Source organism: Corvus cornix, chromosome 4, assembly GCF_000738735.6.
Source record: "Corvus cornix cornix isolate S_Up_H32 chromosome 4, ASM73873v5, whole genome shotgun sequence".
Taxonomy (NCBI): Eukaryota; Metazoa; Chordata; class Aves; order Passeriformes; family Corvidae; genus Corvus; species Corvus cornix.
Window position 1 is genome coordinate 5,152,119 of NC_046334.1, and position 14,862 is coordinate 5,166,980.

The 14,862-nt window shown below is 41.4% G+C and overlaps 1 protein-coding gene across 2 annotated transcripts in view; it reads right to left on the reverse strand.

Annotated features, from left to right (window-relative positions):
- Positions 1-1,786: 1,786 nt before the first annotated feature.
- Positions 1,787-14,862, reverse strand: part of ANKRD50 (ankyrin repeat domain 50) — a 39,783-nt gene continuing 26,707 nt past the window's right edge. For both annotated transcript variants that reach the window (XM_039550786.1, XM_039550787.1), the window contains exons 4-5: positions 7,068-10,615; positions 1,787-4,789 (exon numbers count right to left, since the gene is read on the reverse strand). In XM_039550786.1, coding sequence (XP_039406720.1) covers positions 7,071-10,615 — 3,545 coding nt within the window. In that variant the 3' untranslated portion in view covers positions 1,787-4,789; positions 7,068-7,070. The remainder of the gene's footprint in view (positions 4,790-7,067; positions 10,616-14,862) is intronic.

Consider the following 14,862-nt stretch of genomic DNA (forward strand, 5'->3'; position numbering starts at 1 on the left):
TTCCCGACGCTGTTTGGAGCCTGTTAAGCGACTGACAGAGCAAATGTATCTTTATCTCAGTGTTTCTCCTGTGTTTTCTGTGAAGTGTTTTGGGATTTACTGGCGAATAGCAACACCTTTCCTGAGAGCAGTATGAAAAACCAGCAACAGAACTATCAGACTATTATTAAAGCTGGAGCAAGACTGGAATGTTTTGTTCTTCGGGAAAACACAATGGTGACCTGGATAGCCAGCATAATGGAAAATGACAGAATAAATCATAATAAAGGTCCACTCTTTGTCATTTATGAATAAAGCTTTGAATTTTAAACAGTCTCCCTATGAGATTGCCTAATGTTCACCAAGTTGACATAACAAGCACACAACAGCTCTGCTCACAGCCTTAACTCAAAGAGGAGAGAATTTTATTACTCACCCTTAGTATTTCAAAAAACCTTTTTCCCTAGGAGATGCAGACTTAAAAGTTAAGTTACATCAAAAAAGTTGCTGGGGGAAATAAAAATCCAAAACCAACACCCAGACCCCAACACCTTATTCTGTCCCCCCAACCAGCAAATTACATTTTAATTCTAAAGGTCAATCTGTTTATATTACCTACATACCCATTTGGAGATTTCTTTATCCAAATGATTTGCCAACTAGATTTCTCAGTCCCATACCCTATTTCTGCGACTCTTTGTAGCCTAAAATGATTAGGATTTAGATCAATGCCAAGTTCTCATTGCTGTCTCTCCAAGGGCCTCCAACTGAAAAGCTTTAGTTTACTGTGCCAACCAATCTCAGCTTTCTTTTGGAAAATACATGTAACACACAAGCCACATTGTTGTAAAGATCTCACGGATGATGTGAAGCATTATTTAATGTGACTGTGTATATTCCATAGAATAAGAGATTTAAAACAGGTGTTGAATAATTTTATTTAAATATTATTACAGTGCTTATCTGAAGAAAATGTCTATCTCTGGAATGCCACAGAACTTACTCAAAGATTAATTCAGTGGAAATTCTTTGCTTCAATGAAAAATAGCCACTGAATTAATGCATCTCATACTTTGTTATTTCAGACACAGAGAACTTAACAAAAGAGGGTCAATAATTGCTGTGAGAAACAACGGAAATACACAGAAAACAAGTCAGCAAATAATGACAATTTTGCCATTCACCTAATCTTAGGAATCAGTCGACCCACGTGCACCAGCTGCTGGAATCTGTGTGAACCAGAATACCTGGGGGTAAACCTGAAGCGTCCTTTGCAGAAGGCACAGCCAAACTCTTCCTTCACACTCAAGACAAATCATGGTAGCTTTATGATCTGAAGAAGTGGGATAAGATCACAGGGCCAAAGGGGATTATTGCAAGGACCAGAAAACTTCTCTCCCTTACCTTTTTTAATAACAAATTCAAGAAAAATGAGAGGCCCCCATCAGTAAGAGAGCTTTTGCTCAAAACTGAAAATACTACTGAGAAACACTCATCAAGGCAATACTTAACAAAATCCACTTGAACTGGTAAAAAACTTACAGCAACTGAAATAGTGAATTTATTGGCCCTCATGGTATTTACAGTATAAAATGGTCATTTTAAACAGAAGGACATGCAGCAAATTTTCTCCTGCAAATGCTTGGGGCCACAGGAATTAATGCCAGGGTCTGAGGCTTGCTAGCCTGGGCTGCTTACTGGACACACACATCACACTTCATTTAGTACTACAGAAAAGTCAATCAAGTTTAATAACCTTTTCCTGAAATGTCCCAGGAAATGAGGTAGAAAAATTAAAACAGTTAGATGTCTGCTGAAAAGCAAATATATTTATTATGCACTTTAATATACACAGGGATTTTCGCTTAATATAATACAAGGAATAAAATAAAAATTTTACAATGTGAAATTCATTCAATGTACATTAAAGGCTATTTACAACCCACTCCAGGAAAAAACAGTCTATCTGCAAACCAAGTTAACTGAGGAGTTCAGATGGGGAATATTAAGCATAACAGACATTTGCATAGCAGAGTAACTGAGGAGGGAAAACACCTTTTTAGTTTTAAAGAAACGGCAACGTTTTCAATACTGATCACAGAGAAGACAAAAATGCATCAATTGTGCCTTGGTATCTCTTAATGCATTTCTCTCCAGATGAGTTTTTCCACATGCACACAGTATTGATATCCGTGTCCACAAAACAGTCTTTTTCCCCAGCTCTCCTGTCAAGAATTTTGGATGTCTTGTGGAGATGACCTTGGAAGGACCAGCGAAATGGGATGAAGAGAAACAGGATTCCTGTTTGATTCAGGTTTTTCAGGTGGTGATGAGAACTGCTGCCCCGGCAGAAGGAGCTGTGCTGATTCACAGCTACACCCCTCTGCTAACCTCCCCGCCATTTACAGATGGGAGAGGGCAGAGTAGAGGGAGCAACGGGGGGGAACACCAACTTTGCTTGGCACACAAACCCCTCACAAATGGTGATGCTAAAAATCACACGCAACAGCAATGTGGAATTACACAGACCTTCTGAGAAAATAGATGATTTAAAGCAATTCCTGCTCTGTTCCAAAGGGATATTTAAAATGTGGCAGAATTGTCATTCTGAAAACATTTTTGACAGGTCTACTTTCTGCTGATTTGGAGAGAGGGTTTCCCCAGTGACTGTTTCAAATGTAAATACTATTCACACAAAACCCGCCAGACTATCTATAAGTTGTGGCCCCTTGTGAAATTGGCCATATTTTTACGTCCTCTGTTCACAAGGTGCAATTAATAACAACACAATAAAATTAAATAAATATATCCCAATGACAGTCAAGGTCAGTAGAAAAAATGTTGGCATTCAGGGATCCCTTTCTACAGAACAAAACATACATCTAATAACTAAGAAAAGTCGTATCCTTGCACAGTATTGCAAATGTACTATATTTGAGGTTTGGAACAAGTTTGCTGAGAACATTTTGGTACTTTCTCTTTTCTAAGCCACTAACCCTCTTAAGGCCATTCTGCCAGACTCCTGTTATGTTTATTTTATAATTGTCCCACGGGGACAAGAAATTCAATATACGAAACATTCAGAATAATCCATATTGCCGTGTGTCAGCTTCTAACATCTAATTTTACTGTATGCTGAATGCCTGACTATAAAAGATTCTTTTTTTACATTTAGGAACAAGCAAATAAGAATGGAGGTGCAAGATTTAAAAAAAAAAAAAAAAAAATTCTGATGATGGTTGATCATAATAACCAGACATGGAGCCCTTTAGTGCCTCAGAATATGCACTACATATACATCCAGGGGCCATTCATCAAAGTTTAAGGATCTAATTAATCAGCTATGAAAAATAACCTCAGTTCTCTATCCTCTTATTTCTGGAATGATCAGAATTAGAGTATGAAAAAGATGAAACCCAAGCCTTTAGAAGAAATACTTGCATACAAAAATAGGCTTATTTTCTAAAGAGCAAGGCTGTGTAATGGCGAATAGTAGAATATAGCTTGCATTTGTAGGAGAAAATAACCCACCTGCTTCATTTTGTCACTTGCAGAACTGTGCAAGTAAAATGTGCACGTTCAAAGGAAAAACACACTGCTCACTTTCACAACAATGACCTTGACTTTGCTCTCTTTCATACAAGTAAAATTTTTCTGTTGTAAGAGCGGGAAGCCAGCTTTTCATTATCCATAGATGGACTCTCCCGACCGCTGATTAACTGTGCTCCAGGTACAGAGACACGCTGGCTCTACCTAATCCCCCTGAAGCAGTAACCACATTCATACAAGTTTGTGCTTTAAGGAGTTATTGTCTCAGGACAGGGCTAACTCAGTAATCTCTGTACTCCCCAGGCAACGCTGTCACTGTGCTTTTCCACTGCACTCTCACTGCGTATTCTCTCAGCCTCACTAACAAAGTGTCTGTATTTTCCATGGTTGGCTTTACTGACATTCCCAATAATAGTCCTTTACCTTGGAAAAGAGAAAGAGCTGTTTCTAATGTATAGAGATATACATGAAAGCAGGATCAGACCTTTTAGCACCTCAGACACACCCATATTAATTACCTCATCACCGTAGCAGTAACAGAGGCTATTGAAGACCAAGTGTCCAAAATTAGCCTATTGCTTTCAGTGGTCCCAGTCTGCCATCCAGATTTGGTGCTGTAGTACCAGAGAGTAGATTTTTGCCTCTTAAAAATCCCAAAGATACTGCAGGTGGTTGCAGTCCAGCTTCTTTGCCACCACTGAACAGCAATTACACAGACAGAACACACAAGTACAGTATTTATAAAATACTGTTACAAGACTTGTAATTCTGGAGGGAACTTTTTGAAGTACACAGGGAACTGACAATACATGACAACAATGCAAATGTGACAAACTCTTTGCTTATTTTCTTTAGCCACAGAAAAATAAATACAAAAAGCACTGCCTTTTCCATAACACAGTTCACTGTGGCACATGCACCTCTACCAAGCGATCTGGAAAAGGAAATCAGAATTCCTGGTTCTTACCATTTTCAGCTGTGGTCAGGGAAATACAGCATATATCTTTCTGCAATTAAAAAAAGTGCTCATTCTGTGTATTAAATACAAAGTACACAAAATAAAATTTTGAAGCACAGAGGGTTATACTGAGAAGGCAGCCTGAAAATGTAGGCACATTACAGTAATTAAGGTAACTGTACTGTAGGAATCACATTCTTGAATTTCTAGGTGGACTAAACAAGCATTTTTTGCTTTCATCCCAGCCAGCTGATAAATCATTGGGAGCAGAAGCGCTTCTGTTCACAGCATCACGGAATTGGCCTGGAAGTATAAAATAAAAACATTAAGCTTTGAAATAGTCTGTAACACAAACAGTCTTGTCAGAAAGGGAGCTGTATCGTCCCTAGCTGAAGTTAAAAGCACACAACAACAACCTGAGGAGGAGAAGTTTCCTGCCTAACCCCAATCCTGCGATTGATTCCCTGTGCTCTCTGCCATCCCAAGCAGCTAGGGGGTCCCCACAGCAGGAGAGCGTCCTGGATAGGCTGGGAAGCAGCAGCCAGGGAAGGAAAGCCATTCCTGTGGTGCTCCCGTGGAGTACTTCTGAAGTGATTCCCCACAGGTGACTCATTTATCCACCGGTCAGGGAAATTACCGTTTTTTTCTGTGCTTGAGACTTGGCAAAAGAGGAGGCAAATTACAGCCTGTGCCAAGCAATTCGTAATCCACAAAATTGTTCTGAACTCCCATCTTTAAAATGACGCTCTGGAAAGCGTTAAGAGAAAAGCAAAAGGAACCATTTGGTTATTCACACCTCGCTTTTTTTAGACATTTGCATAACCAAGAACTTCACTGAGAGAAACCCTGAATTTTCAGTCACATGCCCTTTGTTCCAGATAAAGCAGAGCCAAATTTTAGTATTATATGTGGAACGTGCAGATTTCTTTACATGCTGTTTATATTTTAAAATAAATAAAGTTGGAAAAATTCACCCAAACCAGTCTTTTGATGACAGGTCAGGTCAGATGAACACATTCTATGTCAGAACCATGCAATGGATTTACAATGAAGTACAACATGAAAGCAAGCGATGAACATCAGGTGCAGGCACGTAAGAGTTAGGAAATACAATCCTTAATTACACGTCTTAAAGTTTTATGCAAGCAGGAAAAAATTACAAATAAATTCTTATCCTGTTTGGACATGATGTACTCGTGTGGGAATCTGAAATCCTTGTAACTTCTATGAAGATTTAAGGCCTTTTCTCTCCCAGCTGATGATTCCTCTCTATGCCTGCTCCTGCTGTCCTGTCCCACAGCTCATGTGACCCTTGGCTAATATTTGTATTTTACAAATGTGCAGGCTCTAGCACAGATGCTCTTTAAACACTTTATTATTTCAAACATTTTCATTTAACCAAAAAGCCAACCCAACAGGGTCCTGCACAACATTCTATCGCTCTGCAATTCTCCAGGGACCTCAGCTACATCTACAGATGTATTCCATTAAAATCAATTTCCAGGATATTTTGGGAAAATGCCTGCTTATGTGTTTTTGACAGCTGTAAACCTTCCATCTGTGGATTCTGCACCACCTGCAACTGTCCTAGAAACACGCTGTCTTTGATGACCTGCAGCAGAACTGAGTCAGAACTGGCAAGAACATTCTTGTTCTAAGGAGCAGCAGCCCGAGCTGTCCAAAATGCTGCATTCACACACAAAAAAAAGTTTTCAAAAATAAGCGAGCAAGCAATAGGAGGTGTGCACACATTTCATAAAAATGCTGCTTCTCTGAATTTCAAACAGAAAATATATTAACACGTTCCAAATACCATAAAAAACATACACCTCAACAGGAAGAGGGAGAAAAATAAAACTATTTTAGCCGACTCACTGACAATTCAGGTCTTAAAAAGAGACTTGTAATTACTTTTTCAGCTTAAAATTCAGTATTGGAGAGGAGGTGAGAGATCTAAATGACCTCCCCTGATTAAGAACAACAGAATGGTCAGAAAATTGGTACTGTAACATAGATTATAATCTTGCTCTGAGAAAAGCCACCTCTTTTACAGGAGGATTACCTCTACAGTAACAAAAATATAAAATCAAAGCTTAGAATAGTATTTTAACTTTCTAATTTATATATACTTATGCTTTACCCTTGAAATCCACATTCAGAAGAGTGGTTGCCTATAACTTATAAGAACCTTTAGAAACTTCCTGAGGAGCATTTTTGTAAATAATGAAATAAAGACTGGACCTGAAAATATCATATATTAAAATTCTCATCTGTTCTTATGTTTGAAAATGAAATTCCAAATCAATGCTACGTGAAACTTGCTCTTTTATGCAGTCACTTATCAAAGACAGTGGGGCACAATTGGAGCAAGCGAATTCAACAGACAACATGACAGCAATCCAAATCCTCTGTGGCTGATGCTTTTAAATGACAGCGAAGGAAACACTTGCCAGGTTAAGATTTTAACATTCATCACATAAGCAATTATGATGGTAAACGATAATAAAATGCAATTTTAGCACATTTTAAATGCACAAGATGAAACGCAGGCATTTGGCTCCTTTGTGACTAGGTAGGTTACCTTTTACAATGGTGTTTCCTTCTTGTAGTTGAAGCTTGGGTCGCTACCTTCAATCTGAAGTTTTAAGGCTTGCTTAAGGCTGAGTTCTGTCTCTGCGGAGGGATAGCCTTCCAACACGTCCTGATGCCCTCTGTCCTGCACTGTTCGTGGGACAGAAACCCTGCCGAGAAAAACCTGATTGCTCTGAAGATGGTAATTTGGATTCGTCATAATGCCATTTCTCTTCTTCTGCTCCCCACTCTGTTGGTGAATCAGGAACTGCTGCTGAGATCGACCAACTTCTTGCTGAGCTGGAGGGACCAAAATTTTGCACTGTGGCTCTGGCGGCATTGATTTCAGCGGCATGCTTGTCCCAGATTTGGCAATAGGTACTCGTTTATCGAACTGAGTCATTTCATACTCTAGCACTTTGGGTTGGGAGGAACTACTCTGCTTTATTTTTTTTCCAGCCGAGCCAGACTTGCTGCAGTTGTCTGTTTTGCCTCCTTTGTTCGCTTTAGTTGATTTCAAACTGGGTTTCACTTGGCTCCATTCAAACTCGCTACTTGGTGAATTATGATTTTGACTTAGGGAATGAGTTGTGGAAGAAGGGGAAACAATGGACTGCCTGCTCCTGCTGCGTGGCAGGGAATGCTGCTGGATCTGCTCCGTGAACGACAGGCTGTGGAAACTATCAATAGGCACCGTCTGAGCAGTGGCCGTCGAGGACGTGGTGCGGAGAGAAGAATTTTTGGAGCTTTTCAGGGAATTATTTGATAAAGATGACTTTTGACGGTCAACCGTGGAATCGGGCGACTCCGAAGGAGAACTGAAGGCGTGCGCAGGCCCGTTGGATAATCCCCGCATTCCAGGCTGCACGTCTCCTCCAGTACTCCCTGAACTATTGGACTTCATCGTTAAGGACTGCATTTTAGAGGAGACTGATTGTAAGGGTTTCTGCTCCATTGTGTGGACTGGAGACGGAGTGCAACCATTCAGAGTCGATGCACCATATTTTTCCAGTAATTTAATAATCTGGGAGTGTCCGTTTTTGGCTGCAACTCGCATAGCAGTGCGCCCAAATTGGTCGGCGTGATTGGGATCAGCACCATGCTCCAGTAATATCTGGACAACGTCAATGTGCCCCTCTTGGGCTGCAATGCAGAGTCCAGTAGCACCTTGATTACATGTGTGGTCAACCAGAGCACCATGCTCGATGAGAAGCTGCACGACCTTCACGTGGCCTTGCCATGCAGCAGACTGCAAAGCAGATCTCTTCTCATTATCTGCAGCGTTCACATCAGCATGGTAAGTTATCAGCACCTGCACCATCTCCAAATGGCCCTGCCAGCAGGAAACATGGAGTGCTGTTCTTCCTTCAGCATCGCTTGCTTCAACGTTTGCACCATTTTCTAAAAAATACTCAGCCATTGTAAGCTGGTTTTCTAATGCTAGGATATAAAGCGTTGGCCGGCCATCAGCATCTTTGTAGTTCACATCTGCTCCATGGCTGAGAAGTAGCTCAACTATATCTCTGTGACCTTCTAAGGCAGCAACCCGGAGAGCATTTCTCCCATCGTAGCCTCTCTGATCAATGTTGGATTTATTTTCCAGTAACATCTGCACACAATCATAGTGACCTTCTTGTGCGGCTAATATGAAAGGTATCCGTCCATCATTATCAATTTCATTTGTTCTAGCACCTTGTTCTATAAGAGCTTCACAGATCAGCCTGTGACCTTCAAAAGCTGCCATGTGCAAAGGTGTCCAGCCTGCATCGTCTCTGTGATTTTCATCTAGCCCCCTGTCCAGCAGAGTCCGTACTACTTCAACATTGCCCTGTGCAGATGCTATGCTCAGAACTGTTCTACCTTCACTGTCAATGCTGTCAACAGCTGCACCCCAAAACAAGAGAGTATTCACGACTGAGGCGTGGCCCATGGAGGCTGCTGCCAGAAGCGGTGTCCGGCCGTTGTTGTCCGTGTGATCAACATCAGCTCCTCCTTCCAGAAGCAGATCAACCACGTCCACATGTCCTTCATATGCAGCTACCAGCAGTGGAGTCATGCCATCCTTGTCACAGTGGTCAACTTCAGCACCGCGGTCGATGAGGAGGCTGACCACCGAGGCGTGTCCCTTACTGGCCGGCACACAGAGCGCAGCCACAGACAGCGCCGTTCTCCCGTCCACGTCCTCGTGATTCACCTCTGCACCGTGGTCCAGCAGGTGCTCCACGATCTCTTTGTGCCCCATGTACGCAGCTGCGATCAGAGCTGTTCTGCCCTCGTTGTCAGCTTTATTAACTTCAGCACCGTGCTGGAGCAGATTCAGCACAATATCTTCATGCCCTCCCCATGCTGCTGCTCTCAGCGCCGTCCGACTGTCGGCATCTGCACAGTCCACTTTGACGCCAGCGTACAGGAGCGCGGACACCACCTCCGTGTGCCCTCCCCACGCTGCTGACCGCAGCGCCGTCCAGCCGTCGTGGTCCGTGTGGTTGACGTTGGCCCCACAGCCAATGAGGCAGTTGACCACCTTGGTGTGCCCCTGCCGAGAAGCCAAGGTCAGTGCTGTTTGCCCGTGGGTGTCTTCGATCTCCAGATCTGCTCCCCTTGACACCAGCAAGTTGACCACGTCGAGGTTGCCGCTGTAGGCCGCGTTGGCCAGGAGTGTTCTCCCATTGGAATCGCACTGGTTTACGGACGCCCCGTTGTCCAACAAGGTGCGGATGGAGTCCTCCCTCTCCAGGGCCTGCCGAACGATGCAGGATGTGCGGTCATCTTCGCTGTTGACGTGAGCACCAGCCTTTACCAGCAGCTGTAATACCTCTTGCTCTTTAGGAATTAAGGTTGACAGGGAGTCTTTGACAGGTGTGCCATTCCATATCATCCACAAAGCCAGCTCTGAAGTCTCCAACTGTAAATTAGAATTAATGAGATGCAACGCAAACTCTTGAGCTTCTAACGGTGTTAAATCCTTTGCCCGGCAGGTGTAACTCATCGCCAGCATTCTGTGTCCCTCTGCGGCGTTACACAAGTATTTCTGTGTACAGTGCTTTACATCCAACAACCACTCAGCAAAACTGTAATGAAACAGGATTTTTGTATTTCCAAGGCCATCGATAAGGACTTTCGACAGGACATCCAATTTGCGTTGAAAGTCTTCCATCGTCAGTGTCATGTTTTTGGTCCACACTGCGTGATATAATTCTGTGGTGGTTAAGGGCCTGCAGGCTGCAAGAATTACATTAAGGATAGGCTGGACCTTTGCAAACTGTTTTCTCACAAAAAGTCTCTGACAGAGCCAAAGGTAGAGGCCATTTAATGTTCCTGGAATATCACGGATCTCCCGTAACATAATAAAATTCTCCACAACTCCATCTAGGACACGTTCCAGATACAAAAAGCAACCGCTGCTCTTGATGTGAAGCTGATTCAGCATTTCTGCCGTTTCTTTTGTGAGGTGCTGTCTCAGGGCTTCTTCCTGGTCTAAACGATGCAGAATATATTGCTGCACATCTTTCACAATGTAAGCCTTTCGGAGGTCGTCCAGACTGATTTTTCGAAAACCTGTTGAGAGGGAAGAAAGTTATAATTACTTCTGATCCAGTTCTGCTTAACTCAATGTTGAAAGAAGAGTAAATAAAAGCCAAGACATTTTTGGGTGCGGAACAACCAAATAAAAATATTTTCCCCTGTAAACACAGTGAATATAAATTAATTATAATAGCAGAAAACTTTGATCATTAGATGCACTGTTATCACCATCTACTGTAAGAAGAAATATATGCTATTAACAAAAAAAAAAATTGAAAATCACTCTGAATTAGGCACTGTGTGTCTGCCTTGGACAATACTAAACACCTAAGCAAAACCATTAAAACTGCAACCAAAATAAGATTAAGTATTATTATATTATTAAAGGAATAATCCCTTCTCCAATGTGGTTAACAATGGAATTCCAAGTAATTTTCAGCTACTTAGATTAAGACAATTATTATGTTTATTTAATTACAGAAGGGGGTATTCACACCTGCTGCATATGCATGATTAAATGTACATAAATCACTAACTTGACCACCACTGTTTCTTTTAAAAGCTTTTATGATACAGGAGAGACACTCAAAACCAGTTTTAAATATCTAGACCTCTGTGCACTGAAAATTACCTACTTTCTGCAGGTGAGAACTGAGTTTTAGATAAACACCCTGGTTCTCTGGTAGGTGACTCATTGCATAAAGAAACAGGTTTTCTCATACTCATACAATCTCATTGTTTTTCCAGCCTGTTTACTCTTTAGAGGAAAAAGGGACATTATTTCATACACACAGACTGTGTCCGTCCCCTTCCCACTCAAGGAAAAGGACACTGTTCCTAGCAGCACGCGTGAGGAAGTTCCCTGCGCCACCTCAGTGGCCTGGAAGACTCTCAGGAATGGGGCTGAGCGAAGGCAGAGCTGTGTGGATACAGGGCTGCCTCTGCCATTTCAAACATTTGCTCTGGTAGGGCCAAGGTAAGCACCTGATGAGGACCTACCCTCTCTGATTAATGACACATTGCGTTGTTTGAACGCTGATCTTGCGGAAGTTACAGGAAAACCACAGAGGTCACAGACACAGCAGCTTCAGTGACTGTGTTTCAGGCCAGAACTGCACCTTGCTTCTCCAGGGACAGGTTGTAATCCTGTCTTTACAGCCAGCTCAGCTAGTCAGAAACAAAACCAGCTCCACTCTTCAAAGCAAAGCAAAGTTACTAAACTCGGAATTATACCGAAGGAAAAGCAACCATAGATCAATGTGTTCAATTCAATTCTGGCCCCATCTCCACGGAACAAATCATTTTAAGTGAGCCTGTGAGGGATGGTGCTTCTAGAACTATGTTTTTATTGTATTTAAACACTCTGTGGATCGAGCTGCTCAGACTGTGAGCTTGTTCTGACAGCAAGTTCAGGCTGATAACAGAGCTGTGGTTTTTGTTCCCCAGTGGCTTCAGCAGTGGTTCTGAATGTCCCGTTAAGGTCATTCTCTTAATTGTTTAGTCTACATGAGCACTGTACAAACATGACAGATCAGAACTGAGAGGCCAACTATGGAAGTGTTACTAAAATATTCTGCTTCCCTTAGTAATTTGGGAAGCACTACAAACAGACTAAACCAATAGAATACCTAAAACAAAATCATGCTTCTCCACAAAATCACTGGAGAGGACACTTTTGCACAGTCAGTTCAGAAGATTTTTGAATGAGAATGCCAGGAGGAAGAAAATAATCTTTCTCCATTTTAGAGGCATCTTCTTTTTTTTTGTCTCTAAAAGGAAACACAGAATCAGCTTTATTCACCATAATACGCCACAAATTCAAGTAATGTCCTAACCTGACCTGTAGGATGGCGTAATTCACTGATTTACTATGCATTTTATTAAAACATTCTGTATGCAACTTTGTGAAGCCCTTAATTCTTGCACATAACCCAAATAAAAAACTTTGCTGAGTAAGAACAGACAGTGCCCTGTGATTCTGCAGATCCCGAGCTCCCACTTGAAGTGAAAGGCTGTTTCTAGGTCAGGATCCTTCAGAAGATACAGAAGTGAAAAAGTAACACCAAAACCAGGGCACTGCTTGGTGCATGGACTCACAGTCACACGCACACAAGCAGCTGTAATTAGAGACAAGTGTCCCTTTGCTTGGCTCATGTGTGCAGAGGGAACAGCTCTGTTTCGCTCAACTTGGAGCAAATACAACCACCCCGTTCACTCACCTTCCTCTGAACTGCTCTACTTCTCCTCGTACAGATCTGTCTCTATCACTTGGCTGAACAAGAACAGGCAAAGAGCTCTGCAAACTCATTCTCTATTTCTTTTGACCTAAGTGACCCTGCTCACAAAACCCCCAAACTCTCACATGAATCCCGTGCCCACATCCTTCCTTCTGATATATACCTGCCAACGCAAGCTATTTTTATTTTTACATCGCTCAAGTGTTTTCTCAGTAGTGGATTTCTTTTCCTTGCCATGAGAAAATCCCCAAAGGACTGGCACAACAGCAATCCTGAGATTTCAGCCGATGTTCAGTGTTGCCTGACTAAGGACTGCACTTCACCTCCCCTGACTCCCAGCCTTCCCAGGAAAACTTGCAGAGTGGTAACTGTTTAAGCGCCTCAGTCTCTGTATCTCTGCTTCAAAAACAAAAGACTCTTCCTTGCCTTGCAAGTGTTCTTTGAAAAACAATTTTCATTTTGCTTCCCAAAATGGGTGGCAAAATGAACAAAATAATTATGGATGTGATAGCAAAAAAACCCAAACCATAAGAGCTCCAAATAAAAAAAGCAAAAAAGAAAGGGTTTGTGTGTTTGGTGTTTTTTTTATATGAGGTATCAGTGCCCAATGGATGCTCCATTCCTGGAAGTGTTCAAGGCCAGGTTGGATGGGGCTCTGAGGAACCTGGGATAGTGGAAGGTGTCCTTGCCCATGGCAGGGGGTTGGAACAAGATGGTCTTTAAGGTCTCTACCAACACAAAGCATTCTACGATGCTCTGATTACTTTGCTCCATATTATGGCTAAAAATATTACCCTGATCTGTATTTACCTGAGATACACCAAATATCTAAGCACTTCAGACAAGTAAATAAATTTCAGAAGGCTTCAGAGCAGTTTTAAACTATGATTGGCTGCATGTTTATGGAAGCCAAAAATTGCTTTTTTTTCTTCCCTTTTTTTCTTTTCGGCAGTATTTCCATACATTCCTTGTTAATGAGATGCTATATATTGTATCTGAAAATAAGCTGGGATAACAAGGAGCACACTACACTCACGCAGACGTCCACAGATCGCAGGGATGAAACATTCTTTAAGGGCTGGGATTAACAAACTGCCATTGTAACAGATTTTTGGACATAAACAGGATGTTAATTTTAACCACTGCACCAGGCCATACTATAATAAGCAAGTAATTCAAAAGAGGCCTTATAGATAGAACTGTATTTTTTTAAGTCTGTGATTTTTGTTGCTAGATTGAAGAAGGAAAACAAAGCCGCATTTTTTTTCCCCAAATATCTGTCTAAATGAGGTCATTTTACATCTCCAAACAAAGATCCTGCAAACTTGCTTTTCAACCCATACAATAAGTCACTTTCATGGACAAGAAGCACCAAAATATTAAGAGAAAGCTCATTTTGTTTCAGATGCATTCCCATGAACTACTTTAAGCTCAGCAAAACAGAAGTTACAGTAGACAGAACTTGCAGTCCCACGACCCTGCTTTTTGCATTGTTAAAATTTTTCTTACAACACATCACTTTCAACCCAACGGGAGCTCCAATATGGATTGTTCTGATTTATTACATTTCTGGCAGTTCTGTAAACAAATCTGTTCCAAATGTATTCCTTGGCAAGATCTAGGGTCATTCAAAAGGGGAAAAAAAAAGTATCTTGGTCATAAATACTTTTATAGCATGTCAACCTTTTCATACTTCAACAGTAAAAAAGCTATTAACTAGCAAGTTTCAATAGTTAAAAATATCCTTCCACTTTCATATCTTTAAATGGATTTACATAAGCACATAACAGAAGTTTTAAATACATTTTAATGTATTTAACTGAATTGTTAGCTTTAGAGTAATCCAAATGATTACAAACATGGCAGTAATTCGGTATTAATAATTTACACTGCTGATCTAAATATGTATTGAATTAGGTATTTCTTAGGTATTTCCATTTATGCACACCTGCTCAAAAAGAAGAACTTATCCAGCAGAGTAAAGGGCACCTGGAGACTCCGGCAGCACACTCAGCTTTTAGTGCATTTGCAGTATATTGTGCA